The sequence below is a fragment of the Lepidochelys kempii genome, chromosome 24, assembly GCF_965140265.1.
Source record: "Lepidochelys kempii isolate rLepKem1 chromosome 24, rLepKem1.hap2, whole genome shotgun sequence".
In the NCBI taxonomy this organism is placed as follows: Eukaryota; Metazoa; Chordata; order Testudines; family Cheloniidae; genus Lepidochelys; species Lepidochelys kempii.
The window spans coordinates 1,249,676-1,264,605 of NC_133279.1; the positions used below are offsets into that span (position 1 = coordinate 1,249,676).

General features: G+C 66.7%; 2 protein-coding genes across 6 annotated transcripts; both read right to left on the bottom strand.

Annotated features, from left to right (window-relative positions):
• On the bottom strand, positions 1-4,947 carry HAX1 (HCLS1 associated protein X-1). Of its 3 annotated transcripts, XM_073323640.1 has the most exons (8): positions 4,638-4,932; positions 3,989-4,212; positions 3,452-3,657; positions 3,107-3,152; positions 2,622-2,737; positions 2,193-2,343; positions 1,884-2,037; positions 1,314-1,479 (listed from the first exon to the last, which is right to left on the bottom strand). In XM_073323640.1, the coding sequence occupies exons 1-7, from the start codon at positions 4,688-4,690 to the stop codon at positions 1,919-1,921; spliced, it is 915 nt and encodes a 304-aa protein (XP_073179741.1). In that variant the 5' UTR covers positions 4,691-4,932; the 3' UTR covers positions 1,314-1,479; positions 1,884-1,918. The 3 variants fall into 3 exon arrangements, with proteins under 3 accessions (XP_073179738.1, XP_073179742.1, XP_073179741.1); XM_073323637.1 differs by lacking the exon at positions 2,193-2,343 and having other exon boundaries at positions 1-1,479; positions 4,638-4,947; XM_073323641.1 differs by lacking the exon at positions 1,884-2,037 and having other exon boundaries at positions 1-1,479; positions 4,638-4,942.
• A 2,872-nt stretch (positions 4,948-7,819) lies between these two features.
• On the bottom strand, positions 7,820-13,714 carry LOC140902652 (uncharacterized). 3 transcript variants are annotated; one of them, XM_073322970.1, is made up of 7 exons: positions 13,509-13,714; positions 10,683-12,002; positions 9,742-9,883; positions 9,109-9,210; positions 8,746-8,986; positions 8,545-8,664; positions 8,039-8,121 (listed from the first exon to the last, which is right to left on the bottom strand). In XM_073322970.1, the coding sequence occupies exons 2-6, from the start codon at positions 11,723-11,725 to the stop codon at positions 8,582-8,584; spliced, it is 1,611 nt and encodes a 536-aa protein (XP_073179071.1). In that variant the 5' UTR covers positions 11,726-12,002; positions 13,509-13,714; the 3' UTR covers positions 8,039-8,121; positions 8,545-8,581. The 3 variants fall into 3 exon arrangements, with proteins under 3 accessions (XP_073179070.1, XP_073179069.1, XP_073179071.1); XM_073322969.1 differs by lacking the exon at positions 8,545-8,664 and having other exon boundaries at positions 7,820-8,121; positions 9,109-9,207; XM_073322968.1 differs by lacking the exon at positions 8,545-8,664 and having other exon boundaries at positions 7,820-8,121.
• Between the last annotated feature and the right edge of the window lie 1,216 nt (positions 13,715-14,930).

The following is a 14,930-nucleotide window of genomic DNA, read 5'->3' on the forward strand; positions in this document are numbered from 1 at the left end:
AGCCAGCAAAACTGAAGGTTTATTAGACGACAGGGACAAGGTCCAACACAGAGCTTGTAGCAGAGAACAGGACCCCTCAGCCAGGTCCATTTTGTGGGGCAGTGAGCTAGACAACCCCGTCTGCACTTCACTCCATGTCCCAGCCAGACGCAAACTGAAACTCCCTCCAGCCCCTCCTCCTCTGGGCTTTGTCCCTTTCCCCGGCCAGGAGGCCACCTGATTCCTTTGTTCTCCAACCCTTTAGCTCTCACCTTGCAGGGGGGAAGGGCCCAGGCCATCAGTTGCCAGGAGACAGAATGTCGGCCATTTAGGTATCCTGGCCCTTTGCTCTGCAACAATTACACCCCCTTATCCCACCCCCTAGAGACTTAAGAATTGCCTAGGGGAAACTGAGGCACCCCCACACTATTCAGAGGAAACATTAAGAACAGTCCCACTTCATCGCAGACACACACACACAGATAAGCCCCACTATGATCCTGGGGCAGGGACAGCAACCTCCTCCCTACAGCAGCAAGGGGTTTGATGACCCCCAAATGGGTCAGAGTGCCCGACGTTTATACCCCTGATCAGTCCATATGGGTCTTGCTGAGTACTGTGTAGGCTCCCACCACACTGCTGTGCTCTTCAGTCCTGACCTGCTCCTCCTGCAGCTTGTCCCTGCCCTGACTGCAACGTGCCAGGCAGACGGCTCTGGCATTTCAGGAGCGCTAATTAAACTGGCCTTGGAACAGCCCCAGCCCCAGAGAAGGGCCCAGGGGAGGTGTTAGCAGAGCCAGGGTGTGTGTAATTAGCTGGCTTAGGTAGGGGCAGTGCAGGCAGGAAGGCACAGAGCCAGGGTGGGCAGGCCCTGCTGCCAGCAATGCCCCTGAGCCGTTTGCCACAGGGGTGTTCGCCTCTGGGCCGAGGGTTCTCCACCCCTCAGGGGATGCTCCAGCAGCTGGGGGAAGCTTGAGCTCTGTCCCTGAACAGCCCCGCTCCCCACACCTAGGGCCGTGCCCTCGCCCCAGGCTCAGCGCCAGCGGCTGCTGCCTTGAGCACCCGGCTAAGGGGTCTCCATTCTCCCAGAGCCACACAGCCCTCAGAGCTGGTGCATGCCCATCACTTCCCACTGGCAGGTGCCAGCCCTGTGCCCAGGCAGGCCACCAACCCCACCTCACTCCTGCCAGTGGCTGCAAATGAGAGGGGAGGTGCCAACCCTTCGAGCACCCAGGACTGGTTCCCTCTCTACTCTAGCTCCCCCAGAGTGAGTGGCACAGGGGCTCTGCCCTGCACTGGTGGGTACCAGGCGCTCCCAAACAGCTCACATCAAGCCTGTGGCATAAATGGACTTTATTCCTCTGCATGTACGTGGCACCCCCCGCAGGGGCAGGAGGGGACTGCAGCTCAGTGATCCCCCTGGAAAGCAGGCAGCCCGTCCAGCACAGGGTACCAGGGCCTGGCGTAGCCTCGGGTTTCGCTGCTGGGGTTCAGACATGCCTGCAATATAGGGCAGCTGGAGTGAAAGTGCCCCCTGGTGCTCACCCCCACATCCAGCAGCAGACCCAGAAGAACGGCAGGTGTCCCCTACAGCCAAGGGAGCAAGCACCTGCCAGGCTTGCAATGGGGCAGAGCCACCAGCCAGCCAGCCAGCCCCCACCTGTTGGACCAGGTGAACTATCAACACCCCTTCCCTGAGCCTGCTGCCCCACCCTAAGCACAGGAGACTCAACAGGGCTTCTTCCTCCCCCATCCGAGAGCCCCCAAGCGGCTGCCACAGCCTGGGCCCAGGCCCTGAGGAGCTGGCCTCTCCCCTGGCACTGCAGACTGGAAAGACGCCCTCTTCCAGTGCCTAGGAAGTAGGGATGTCTGTGCCTGGCACTCCCTCTCCCAGGGTTACGTACGGAGACTCCCAGGGATGCTCCGAGGGAGGCCAGGGCTATCGGCTTGAGAACCAGCCACGGAAGAAGGTCTCCAGGAAGGAGAAGGGGTCGCCCAGGTCTGGAGTGCGGAGCCTCCTCTGCTGCTGCCAGTCACCCACAAACTGCGCCAGCTCCTCTGGAGAAAAGAAGAAAGGGATCAGTGGAGCTGGGCGCTCCCGGACAGTCCCCAAGAACCCTGCTGGGCCTGGCCCTCTTCCTAACTCCCCCACTGGCTCCAATCACCACCTGCCCCCAGCCCCACCACACAGGAAGCACCTGGTCCACACTCACCGTCATCTGGGATGGTGTCCTCCTCCCGAGGGTCCTTGCCCTGCCCGCCCTCCGGGATGGTGGTGACAAGGGTCTGGTCTCCTCTGCGGCGGGTGACGACGGTCTCTCTGCGCCCCTGACTGTCCTGCACTGTCCGACGCTCCTCCACGGTCTGAGGACGGGACAGCAGGCCCTTGTCACACCCAGCCTGGAGCAGCCCTGCCCCTCCGCAGAAGCCCAAGTCACCGGCAGCCAGGAGGCATGGCAGGCAGTGCAGGGTGGGAACTGTGACTGCACTGAGGGCCGCACCTGCCGCCTGCAGGAGCCACACTGAACACACCCCGCTCCCAGGACCACGTTTGCAAGCCCCTAATGAGAGAAGAGGAGACGGCCCTTCCCGACACAGCCCCGAGGAGTCACTCCTGTGATCCCTGGCCCTGCAGCACTCACCCCATCGGGCCCCGTCACCGTGGTGACGGACACGCTCTGGAAATAAGAGTGGGCCTTTGGCTCGCCTGGTCTCAGGACCGTCTCCAGCCCCTCCGAGGAGACTCGGGAATCCAGATCTGTGCAGAGGATGGACGTGCATAAGGCAGGAGCACAGGCAAAGCATCTCCCTCCAGGAGCTCAGGGACCCCATCCTGGGAAGGGCCCGGGAGAGAGTGGGGCGCTGCAGCAGCAACACCAAGATGTGTCTCACGTGCCAAACCACCTGCTGGGGCACCCGCCTCAGACTGTGCAGCAGTTTGGGTCTCAGGGCTCTGATGTCCCCTCCCAGTCCAGAGAGCTCTGGAACAGCACCTACCACAGCCAGCACAGCCTGGCCTGGCCTCTCTGCCAGGCTGGGGGTCCCAGCTGCACCCTCCTCCCAAAGCTCAGATCATCATGCAGTCCCCGCAGGGCACAAGCTGCCACCAGACTCGATCGGCACTGACCTTTGTCCTCTCTGGCACTCGGGGGAGCCAGATGCATCTCTCCCAGCTATTATGGAAAGCAAAGAGCCAGTTAACAGGGGTGGGGGCATTACAGTGGCATACAGAGCAAGCGATGGGGCCTCTGATGGCTTGTTACAGACCTGCCTTACCTTCTGGGGAGGCCTCTGCCCACCAGCTTATGCTAGCACCTGCCAGGAGGGCCTCTGCTATCCCTAAGGAGGTACTGACAGAGAGCATGGGCAGCGCCCCTGCCATGCTAGCAATGAGAGAGAGATGGCTGCTGTGAGACCCAGACGTGAAGGCTGCGAGCTGCATCCCTGAGCTGGAGCTCGCGTGTTCACTCACCCCAGCAAACGGCTGCCAAGGCTTCACGCCTGGGGCTGCCAGGCCCGCACCATCCCCCAAGTCCCTCCCAGGGACTGTGCCCTCTTCAGAGATCCTGGGCTGGTGACTGTCTGGATATTTGAGCATCGAGTCCCGCAGCGCCCGCCGTTTCTGCTCCTCACTCAAGTGGCCCGAGGCAGCTGGGGCAGCCTCAGTGACAGGAAGCTCTAGGGAGCAGAGAGGGAAAGCAGCACATCACACCCCTGTTCTAACAACGGCCCTCAGCCGTGACGTGTATCCCCCCATGCTGCTGTCCCAACCCTGGGCTACCTCCACCGCAGGGCTGCTGGTGCCCCTCAATCCTGACTCGCAGCCCATTATCTCTACGCGCTCACTCCAGCAGAGGATGCCAATCATAAACAGCAGGGGCTAGAGAAACCACGGTCGATGGAGCTGTCTGCTCAGAGCCGATCCCAGCCCCATACAGAGAAAGGCCCAGCAGCAGCCCCTGGACCCTGCCGATCCCAGCCCTGCTCCCGGCCTGGCGCAGCACCCTACCGAAAGGCTGGCAGGGCAGAGTCCAGGCCCCCATCTCGTTGAAGAGCTCGTTAAAGTCACGGAAAAGCTCGCCAAAGCCGAAGTTGTCATGGAAGCGCATCCCGCTGAAGCTGAACCCAAAGTCCTCGGTGGGGCGCACCCCAAATGAGGGGCCCCCGTCTTCATCATATTCGTCCTCCTCATCCTCATCCCGGGTGATGCCCCCGAAGAAAGGGTCTCGGGGCCTATGAGGGGGGTGGAGAAGAGAAGGAGTCATGGCAAAGGGCATCAGCATTAGGAGGGGAGGGAAGGGCCCCCCCACCCAGGGAAGGGCCCCCCCAACTCTGGGGGAATGTCCCACTCCCGAGGCAGGGCACCTCTGGGGGCCTTCCCCAGGCTGATGAGGGGGGGGCCGAGGAGGGGGCGGGGCCAGGCTCCTGGGGCCACGGGGGGGCCCGAGTGGGGGGCGGGGGCCAGGCTCTGGGGGGGGGCCGAGTGGGGGGCGGGGCCAGGCTCCGGGGGCCACGGGGGGGGCCCGAGGCCAGGCTCCAGGGGCCACGGGGGGGGCCAGGCTCCGGGGAGATGGTTGCTGGGCTCGGGCCGGGGGGCCATGGGGGGCCGAGCCCGGCGGGCGGGACGTTGCTGCTCCAGGCGGCTCCGCGTCTCGAACCTGCGGCCCCGCGGGAAGCCGAAGAACCCGCGGAACAGCTCGTAAAGGCTCATCCCGCTACTGCCGTAAAGCCAGACGGCTCCTCTGTCGCGCTGCCGCCTCGACCGCAAAGCGCGGCCGCCCCCTGTCGCGGGGAGGCGATTGCGGCCTGAGTGGCGCCGCGCCGCCGTAAAGCGACACCGGCCCGACGCTCGGGCGATTCCCCGCGCTCCTCGGGCGCGCCGCCGCAAAGCGCGACCTCCCACGTCGTGCTCCTAGTCTCCCTCCTGCCGTAAACCGAGGCAGCCGCTGTCGCCGTAAAGCAAATCACGCAAGAGTCGTGAAATGTTGTGGGGTTTTTCTCCCGCGCAGCTGCCGGGCCCCGCCCCTCCCGTTGTTGTGTTTGGGTCGCAGAGGGCGGGTCAAACCGGGACACGTGGGATTCCCGCCCCGCCCCCCAGAAATTAGCATAAACAATAAAAGTAACAACTTGTAAAAAGCATCACACACATCCCATTGTTCTGCCTTTTATGTGTGTACTTGTTACCCCTCCCCCGCCATGTCCCGCCCAGCCCCAGAGAGAGCGGGGCCCCCACCCCAGAGAGAGGGGGGCCCCCACCCCAGAGAGAGGGGGCCCTTGTGCCGGGCATGGCCCCCACCCCAGAGAGAGCGGGGCCCCCACCCCAGAGAGATGGGCCCCTTGTGCCGGGCATGGCCCCCACCCCAGAGAGATGGGCCCCCACCCCAGAGAGCGGGGCCCCTTGTGCCGGGCGCGGCCCCCACCCCAGAGCGAGCGGGGCCCCTTGTGCCGGGCGCGGCCCCCACCCCAGAGAGAGCGGGGCCCTTGTGCCGGGCGCGGCCCCCACCCCAGAGAGATGGGCCCCTTGTGCCGGGCGCGGCCCCCACCCCAGAGAGATGGGCCCCTTGTGCCGGGCATGGCCCCCACCCCAGAGAGATGGGCCCCTTGTGCCGGGCGCGGCCCCCACCCCAGAGAGCGGGGCCCCTTGTGCCGGGCGCGGCCCCCACCCCAGAGAGATGGGCCCCTTGTGCCGGGCGCGGCCCCCACCCCAGAGAGATGGGCCCCTTGTGCCGGGCGCGGCCCCCACCCCAAAGAGCGGGGCCCCTTGTGCCGGGCGCGGCCCCCACCCCAGAGAGATGGGCCCCTTGTGCCGGGCGCGGCCCCCACCCCAGAGAGATGGGCCCCTTGTGCCGGGCATGGCCCCCACCCCAGAGAGAGCGGGGACCCCACCCCAGAGAGATGGGCCCCTTGTGCCGGGCGCGGCCCCCACCCCAGAGAGATGGGGCCCTTGTGCCGGGCGCGGCCCCCACCCCAGAGAGAGCGGGGGCCCCACCCCAGAGAGATGGGCCCCTTGTGCCGGGCGCGGCCCCCACCCCAGAGAGATGGGGCCCTTGTGCCGGGCGCGGCCCCCACCCCAGAGAGAGCGGGGCCCCCACCCCAGAGAGATGGGGCCCTTGTGCCGGGCGCGGCCCCCACCCCAGAGAGAGCGGGGCCCCCACCCCAGAGAGATGGGGCCCTTGTGCCGGGTGCGGCCCCCACCCCAGAGAGATGGGGCCTTGTGCCGGGTGCGGCCCCCACCCCAGAGAGATGGGGCCTTGTGCCGGGCGCGGCCCCCACCCCAGAGAGAGCGGGGCCCCTTGTGCCGGGCGCGGCCCCCACCCCAGAGAGATGGGGCCCTTGTGCCGGGCGCGGCCCCCACCCCAGAGCGAGCGGGGCCCCTTGTGCCGGGCGCGGCCCCCACCCCAGAGAGATGGGGCCCCTTGTGCCGGGCGCGGCCCCCACCCCAGAGAGAGCGGGGCCCCTTGTGCCGGGCGCGGCCCCCACCCCAGAGAGATGGGCCCCTTGTGCCGGGCGCGGCCCCCACCCCAGAGAGCTGGGGCCTTGTGCCGGGCGCGGCCCCCACCCCAGAGAGAGCGGGGCCCCTTGTGCCGGGCGCGGCCCCCACCCCAGAGAGATGGGCCCCTTGTGCCGGGCGCGGCCCCCACCCCAGAGCGAGCGGGGCCCCTTGTGCCGGGCGCGGCCCCCACCCCAGAGAGAGCGGGGCCCCTTGTGCCGGGCGCGGCCCCCACCCCAGAGAGATGGGCCCCTTGTGCCGGGCGCTGCCCCCACCCCAGAGAGATGGGGCCCCTTGTGCCGGGCGCTGCCCCCACCCCAGAGAGATGGGCCCCTTGTGCCGGACGCGGCCCCCACCCCAGAGCGAGCGGGGCCCCTTGTGCCAGGCGCTGCCCCCACCCCAGAGAGATGGGGCCCTTGTGCCGGGCGCGGCCCCTACCCCAGAGAGAGCGGGGCCCCTTGTGCCGGGCGCGGCCCCCACCCCAGAGAGATGGGGCCCCTTGTGCCGGGCGCGGCCCCCACCCCAGAGAGATGGGCCCCTTGTGCCGGGCGCTGCCCCCACCCCAGAGAGATGGGGCCCCTTGTGCCGGGCGCTGCCCCCACCCCAGAGAGATGGGCCCCTTGTGCCGGGCGCGGCCCGCACCCCAGAGAGATGGGGCCCTTGTGCCGGGCGCGGCCCCCACCCCAGAGAGATGGGGCCCTTGTGCCGGGCGCGGCCCCCACCCCAGAGAGAGCGGGGCCCCTTGTGCCGGGCGCGGCCCCCACCCCAGAGAGAGCGGGGCCCCTTGTGCCGGGCGCAGCCCCCACCCCAGAGAGATGGGGCCCTTGTGCCGGGCGCGGCCCCCACCCCAGAGCGAGCGGGGCCCCTTGTGCCGGGCGCAGCCCCCACCCCAGAGCGAGCGGGGCCCCTTGTGCCGGGCGCGGCCCCCACCCCAGAGAGATGGGGCCCTTGTGCTGGGCGCGGCCCGCACCCCAGAGAGATGGGGCCCTTGTGCCGGGCGCAGCCCCCACCCCAGAGAGAGCGGGGCCCCTTGTGCCGGGCGCGGCCCCCACCCCAGAGAGAGCGGGGCCCCTTGTGCTGGGCGTGGTCCCCACCAAGAGCAAGGCTCTGTCATGCCGGGCGCGGCCCAGACACCGAGACCAGGGAGCCCCTTCTGCTGGGCATGCACAGACCCCAGCCGAAATCAAAGCACCCCTTGTGCTGAGCGTGGCACAGACCCTGAGCGAGATCAGGGTCCCCATCATGCCAGATCCCCACCCAAATCAGGGCCCGTTGGGCGCAGCCCAGTCACCCAGGGACTGTCCCTGCCCTGAAGTGCTCGTGATATAAACAGGCCAGACGAAGGCAGGATTATGTTCCTCATTCTATGAACAGGGAAACTGAGGCCCAGGAAACAAGACCCCAGCAGAGAAAACCATGTCTGTGTCTGCCCCAGCCATCTGGAGATGCCAGCGCTGTTGGGGGCTCAAGTCCAGTCTGGGTGCAGATCTCACGGCCATCAGGGCTTCCCCCTCTTTCTCACGAGGAGCTGGACGGGTCCATGGGCAGGGCCCTGATGAGCTGCCAGGCCTCGAGCCACATCAGCCCCTGCAGGCTCCTCTCCCCGATCTGGAGCAGCTCGTCCCCAGGCTGCAGTAGGTCCTTAGGGCCCCCTGCAGGAGACACCAGGGTGACGAGCCTGGACCCTGGGACCTGGATCGAGGGGCTGCTGGCATGTCGTGTTGGGGACTGCACTGGGTCCACATGCAGCCAGGGTGATGAAGCAGGGCCCATGGGGAGAGACACACTGCAGGGAGGGCCCGGGAGGCGGGGGGATTTCTCTGCTTGCAATGGGTGGCTTTGTCCCTGAGTCCTCTCCCCAGTGGGGCTGCTGGGACGGTACAGCCAGGCCCCCCTGATGACACAGGTGCTGGGACCCACAGGGCAGCGACGGGCTGGGAGCTGCTCCTGAGCAGAGCGCCCCCACCCTCGCCAGTCAGCCTCCCCCCGCCGCTGTCTCCCTCCCTCTCCATCTCGGCCAGCTCCGCAGCCCTGACCCCTACGCTGCCCCCCCCCCCGCACCCCCGGTCTCTCACCCTGGAAGATCTTCTTGACGGTCAGAGGCCTGTCCCCCTACAGCGACCCCCGTCCCCCATCCAGGCTGAATCTGAGTCCGTTGGCATCTTTCACCACCTGCATGGGCCTCACCGTGGCGTCTGCGGGGAGACAGACAGATGGAGCTGTCAGACGCCAGCCCCTCCCTGCTCAGCTCAGGGCCCTGTCTGGCCGTCACTCACCCGGTGCTGATGGAGGGGGCTGTGGGACCGGCGCTGGGAGGGAGCCGTTGGGGAGCCCATCCACTGCCCCCTTCCGCAGCACCACAATGGCCTGCCGGGCGGCCTGGGCCCGGTGCAGCCTTTGCAGCGCCTCCCCATGGCTGCAGCCTGTCAGCGAGTGCCCGTCGATGGAGAGAACCTCATCCCCCGGCTGGATGGTGCCCTCCTGGGCGGCCAGGCCGCTGGCAAAGACGCGGTGGATCTGCAGGGAATCAGGGCAGGGAGCTGCATTAGCCCCTAGAGTCAAAGCCCACCCTCCACTCTCATCCTGCCGGCCCCAGGCTCCCCTCCCCCTGCTGCTCCCTGGGGGACCCCGGCACTCACCGTCACCCTCTCGTGCTGGTCGCTCCCCCCTGCGACGCTGAAGCCCAGCTCGGCCCCCTCGTCCTTGTGCAGCACGACCACCTGGATCTCCTTGAGGTGCTGCTGGGAGAGAGGCGCGTTAGGGGCCAGGGTCTCTGCAGACCCCGGAGGTGGGGGTCAAGGCTCCCCTCCATCCCGGTCTGTACCTGGGCACCTGGACTGGGCAATGACACGCCCGCACCAGCTGCACCAGGCCGGCCCCCCGTGCTCCTCTGGCAGCTGGATCCCAGGCTGCAGGAAGGATCGGTTTTAACTACCCGGCCCCTGACCGGCCCGCCACAGAGCCCCGGCCCGACGGGGCGGTCACACGGGGAGCCCCTGCCCGCCACAGAGCCCCGGCCCAACAGGGGGGTCACACGGGGAGCCCCTGCCCGCCACAGAGCCCTGGCCCAACAGGGGGGTCACACGGGAGCCCCGGCCTGACGGGGAGCCCCTGTCACACGCGAAGCCCTGGCCCAAGCCTCTTCACTCTGACCCCACCCAACCTGGCTCGTTCCTGCCTGGGGCCTGGGGCCCAGCCGGAAGGACGGGTCCCGTGCGCAGGGTGAGGGGGACAGACAGACAGACAGACGGTGCCCCTCGGGTGGCACATACCTGCAGGCTCTCCTCTCCCAGGCCCTTCACCTCCTGCAGCAGCTGCTCCAGGTCCTGGGCTGGGATCAGGGACACCACGGACAGGCTGGACAGGCTGGAGTTCAGTGATGCTGAGCATCCCTCATCCAGGGGCGCCTCCTTCCTGTCCAGGCCAAACTCCATCAGCTCGGCCAGGCTGGGGGCAGGAGAAACCCCATCACAGCCAGGGGACCGTCCCCCCATGGTGCCCCCAGCACCCACACCTGCCCCCACCAACACTGCCCCCAGCACCTCCCACCTCCCAACACTGCCCCCCAGCACCCACGCCTGCCCCCCACCTCCCAACACTGCCCCCCAGCATCCACGCCTGCCCCCACCCCCCAACACTGCTCCCGGCACCTCCCACCTCCCAACACTGCCCCCCAGCACCCACGCCTGCCCCCACCCCCCAACACTGCTCCTGGCACCTCCCACCTCCCAATACTGCCCCCCAGCACCCACGCCTGCCCCCCACCAACCCTGCTCCCCAGCACTCATCCCCCACCCCCAACACTGCCCCCAGCACCTCACACCTCTGCCCCCCAGCACCCACACGCACCCTCCAGCACTGCCGCTATCTCCCTAGGGTTCAGGCACCCAGCACCAACCCCAGCTGCCCCCCAAAGGCCCTCACCCACCCTGGCAGAGCCCTGCTCCCTGCCTCTCCCGCTCAGCTCCTGGGTCCTGCCCGGCTCTGCCAAGGGTGGCTGCGTTGGGTTCTCAGTGCGATGTTCACCCACCCAGCCAGGGGCACGTGCCACCCAGCCAGGGGCACGTGGCACAGGAGTGACCCTGGCTTTGGTACCGGTAGGGTGCCAGGCCTCCCAGCATAGCAGAAGGGGGTGAGAGCTCCCCAGCCCCAGGATGGCTTGGAGGGGAGACCCCAGAGCACCCCCAAGGCCGGCTCCAACACGGCTACCCACCTGAGGGCGAAGCTCCGGCCGTGGGGCTGGCTCTGCTCACTGGGGGTGGTGAGTGAGGACTCTGTGGGGTCAGAGTCATCCCTGTCGGACTCCCCCAGGCCCCAGGGAGCGAGGGGCAGGGCTGGGGGCGGCTCTGGGGCCCTGCCCTCTGCAGGGAGCAGGAAGGATGTCAGGGGTCCACGCCTGGGCAGGTGGCTCTGCAATGGCCCCCCAGCAGGCCCGGTCCCCGGCAGCCCCTCACCAGCTGGACCTTCCCCCTGGGCCGCCTTGGGTCTGCCAGCGTCTGGGGGGGCCTGGGGCAGCCCTGGAGCTCTGGCTCCTGCCCTCAGTGCCCCCAGGCGAAGTGCTGCATTGTCTTTCCTACCACCCTGGGGGAATCGTTGCCCTTTCCCAGGGGGCCGTGGCTCCTGCTCCCCACCCCAGGCTGCCCGGCTTCGCTGGGGCCCAGCTGCTGGGGCCCCCGTCAGCCCACTTCTGCCTCGGGGGGCAGCGGCCGCCCAGGGAGCCTGGCTCGCCCCAAAGCGCAGCTCGATGGAGCGAACCTGCTCCCGCACAGAGCAGCCTGGCCCCACGCTGGGGCCCCTGGCCCTGCCGGGCGGAGGCCGCGTCTCCCCAGCTGGTTCCGTCTGCTCCTTTTGGGCAGGGGGCCTGGAGCTGCTGGGGCACAAGCCTGGGGCCTTGCTGGACAGGACGCTCTCCTCACTCCTGCGGGGCGGCCAGTCCCTTCCACTGGGCCTCGGCTCCTGGCCCGCCCGCCCCCGGGCCCTGGGGCTGGGGGCCCGGGGGCTGGGTTCCTCGCTTGCAGCCAAGCTCTTCTGGAAGCGTCTGATCCGCTCCTGCAGGCTGAGGCACGAGAGGCCAAGGGCCCTCTGGGCTGACGCCTCCTGCAGGGGCCTGACTTGGAAAAGCCGGGAGGGCCCCGGCCCCTGCGGGACGTCACCGCTCCCAGCTCTCCGAGGCCTGGCTGTGGCAGCCCAGCTCCCAGGACAAGGTTGGCCAGGGCCAGGGCCCAGGCAGGGGGGCTGGGCAGCGTCTGGCTCCATTCCCAGCAGCGGGTCAGAGAGCTCCGAGTCCAAGTCCCACGGGGCGGCTCAGGGATCCCCAGCTGATCCCACTAGGTCCCGCGTAGCCGGTCCTGCTGGATCCATCAGCCTCTCCCAGCCAATCCCTACACGTCCCTCCTGGGGGGATGCTCCCCCGTGCACTGGGCTTCTTCCCAGAGTGACGGGGCCTCCCAGCCTCGCCCGACAGGACCGGGGCAGCGACTGAGGAGATGATGCCGACCGCAGGGTGCCTGGGGCTACTGCGTCCCACCTGGACCTGTTGGAAGCAGAGGCCAAAGTGGGGTTGATTCCCTGGACCCTCCACCTGCAGGACCCTGCTCCGTCTCCGTGCGACATGGCCTGGCCTGGGCACCCCCAACCACCACCACAGTCTCGCTCCCCCAAGCGTGTCATCACCGGGTGCTTTAGAGCCACTGAGTTATTTAAGGTGCCATCTAGACAGAACCTGCCCTGGCATGGGAGGGAGCCATTTAATCCCTGCATGACAGGGGGCAAGCATGGCGCTGGCTGTCTCATGTTCTGGGTGGGGCTGGGACCTAGACCGAGCAAACTCCAGTGTCCTTTGGGATTTGGTGGCCCGTGAGAGCGATGAGGCTCTGGGAGAGGGCAGGCAGCGCCCACTGCTGGGTGAGCAGGACTCTAGCCACACCAGTTGAATCCTGCATCCAGAAGCACTTTACAAACTAGCCAGCGATGGATTCAGCCACCTCTGGGATGCAACCAGGCAGCTGGAGAACAGGAAGAACGGGGTGGGGGTGAGGTGTCGTTCGGCACCCAGAGCCAGGTTTGGTTCAAGGGGAAAAAAGAGTTTTGCAAACAAACAAACAGCAGCAGCAGATTTGTAATGAGATTTAAAAACAAATAAAACAGGGGTTTTATTCTGTTTCAAGTTTGCAGCCTGGACCCCCATGGCCTGATGGGAACCAGTCACTCAGATACCATGGGCATTGGCTGGCCAGACCCCATGCCCTGACAGGCACTGGTTGCCCAGACCCTACAGCTTTCTACCCGCACATGGGACCCCAAATGAAAGTGGCCTGTCTGTGTTCACCCCGGGGTGCTGGACCTAGCCAGCTGTGTGCAGAGGGCAGCTGAGAGCAGGTTGTTCCTTGCTCCTCTCGGGGAGCAGCGAGAAGCCGGAGATTTGGATTGAACTGTCCAATGGTGAGCCGGGCAACGTGTCTTAAGTGCCAGCTGTTGAGGGCAGGGATCATGCACCAACCCACCTACCGGGGACCAAGGGATGGGGAGGGGAACAGCCCATTTGGCCAGGACATGCATCTAGAGAAGTGCCAGGTACCTTGCACCACAAGTAGCCAGAATGCTGCGCTTTGGGGTTCATCCAGGTGTCCCCCCACCAGCCGCCCCCTCCCCGTCACACCACAGGCCGCACCTCCCCTCTCCCCGGTGCTGTGATTGGAGCAGGGACTCGGCCATGAGGACAGGCTGAAAACAGGCACTGTCCTGCCATGCAGCACCCAGAAGAGCAGCCATAGGACTTGTGATTACAGGGGGCAGAGCAGGCACAGGCTTGGCCTTCTACTGCCCCCCCCCAGCACCGCCCCCACCCCAAAACACACCGCCACGGGGCCAGGTAACCTCCCCCCATGTCTCATTCGTCCTGCCCAGGGTATATTCAATAAAGTCCTCCCATGGGGAAGGCACCCCTGGCACATGGGATCTGCCCTCCCCCCAATACTGCTGGCAGGAGCGGGAGGTCGCGGTCAGTCTTTGCCCCCCACCGGGTCTGACCTGGCCTTACCCTGCAGAAGAGCCCCAGCCCGGGGGGTGCAGTCAGCCGGCACTGTACCCTCCCCCACTGGGGCACCGTCAGGCGGCCCGGAGCCGGAAGAGGCTCTTGCTCATCCGTTGCTGTGCACGTGGGGGGCTGAGCAGCTTCTGGGTTAGAAAGGCAGGCCCCCCCCAGCTCTCTGCGGGCAGCTCAGCAAGGTACAGGGGAGACTTCCTGCCCGCCTGCTTCCGCTGGGCCTAGGGACAACCCGCCACGGCTTCCCTTCTGACAGGTCCTGCCACAGGCTGAGGCTCCAGCCCCAACGACTGTGGTCCAGAGGCAGGTCTCCCATGCAGGGAGGTGTCTGCGCAGCCCCTTGGTGCAGCCGAGCTGGGGTAAAGGGGCTGTCAGACAATGAGGTGTCCGGGCCACAGCTCCCCCGTCGCTCCCTGTCTGCCCCCCACCCCCCATTGCACAGTCCTGCTGCTGCAAGAACAGCTGCCCTGAGCCCTATTAAGGGTTAACTGCCCCCTGGGGCGCAGCTTGGAGCCTACAGGAGCCTGCTGCTGAGGGCCCCGCACAGCACCAACTGGGGACCGGGAAGGGCAGGGGACCGGCGGGAGCCACACCCCTCGAGGAACCAAGGGCCAGCCTGGATGTTCTTAGCCACTGCCACACACAGCTCTGGCCTGGCGCAGGCCCCTGCAGTCATGCACTCGCACCCCCTGCAAAGCCCCCTGACTGGGGAAGGGGCCGCTCCTGCCCCCAGCAGGTTGATCACTATGGGCCAGGCTCAGGTAGATCACATCAATCTGTGTTCTTCACACCACATACACCAGCACGCATCGCCAACACACACAGGGATTTCTAACCATTCCTGGGCCCAAATGGCTGCGAATCCCAGAGCACTTTGCAAAGCTGAGGTCAGCTTTGGTATCAGCAAACAGGAAACTTGTCACAGGTGCAGAGAGCAACGTTCTGCCCTGGGACAAGCAGGGCACTGGAGCAGTACCTCGCACACGAGTATCCAGACCGAAGAGAAGGCACAGACAGAGCAAGAAGCTAAGGAAAGGGAACAAATTGATGGGTCGGACCTTAGGGACAGGTAGCGAGTTCTGGAAGGTGTCAGATCAGCCTACCCCTGCTCCCGGAGGACACACGTAGCTTCACCTTGGGTGCGTACTGAGCCATGCTGCACCGAAAAGCTGCACCACGTGACTGACTACAGCAAAAAACCTGGCTGATGTCAGCTCTCTGGTCTCCAGTAGGTTTCATTACGAACCAAGGTGCGACCAACCAACCGCCTGTTCAATTTACCAAGCCCGAGACAGGTCCCACAACCCACCAGCCCCTACTGCTTCCAAGACAGAGAGGAGGAGAACTGGTCACTGCAAGGCGGGAGCCCTGGGAAAAAAAATGAGGGGGGGACCCACGCTCTGGGGCGAGGCTGGG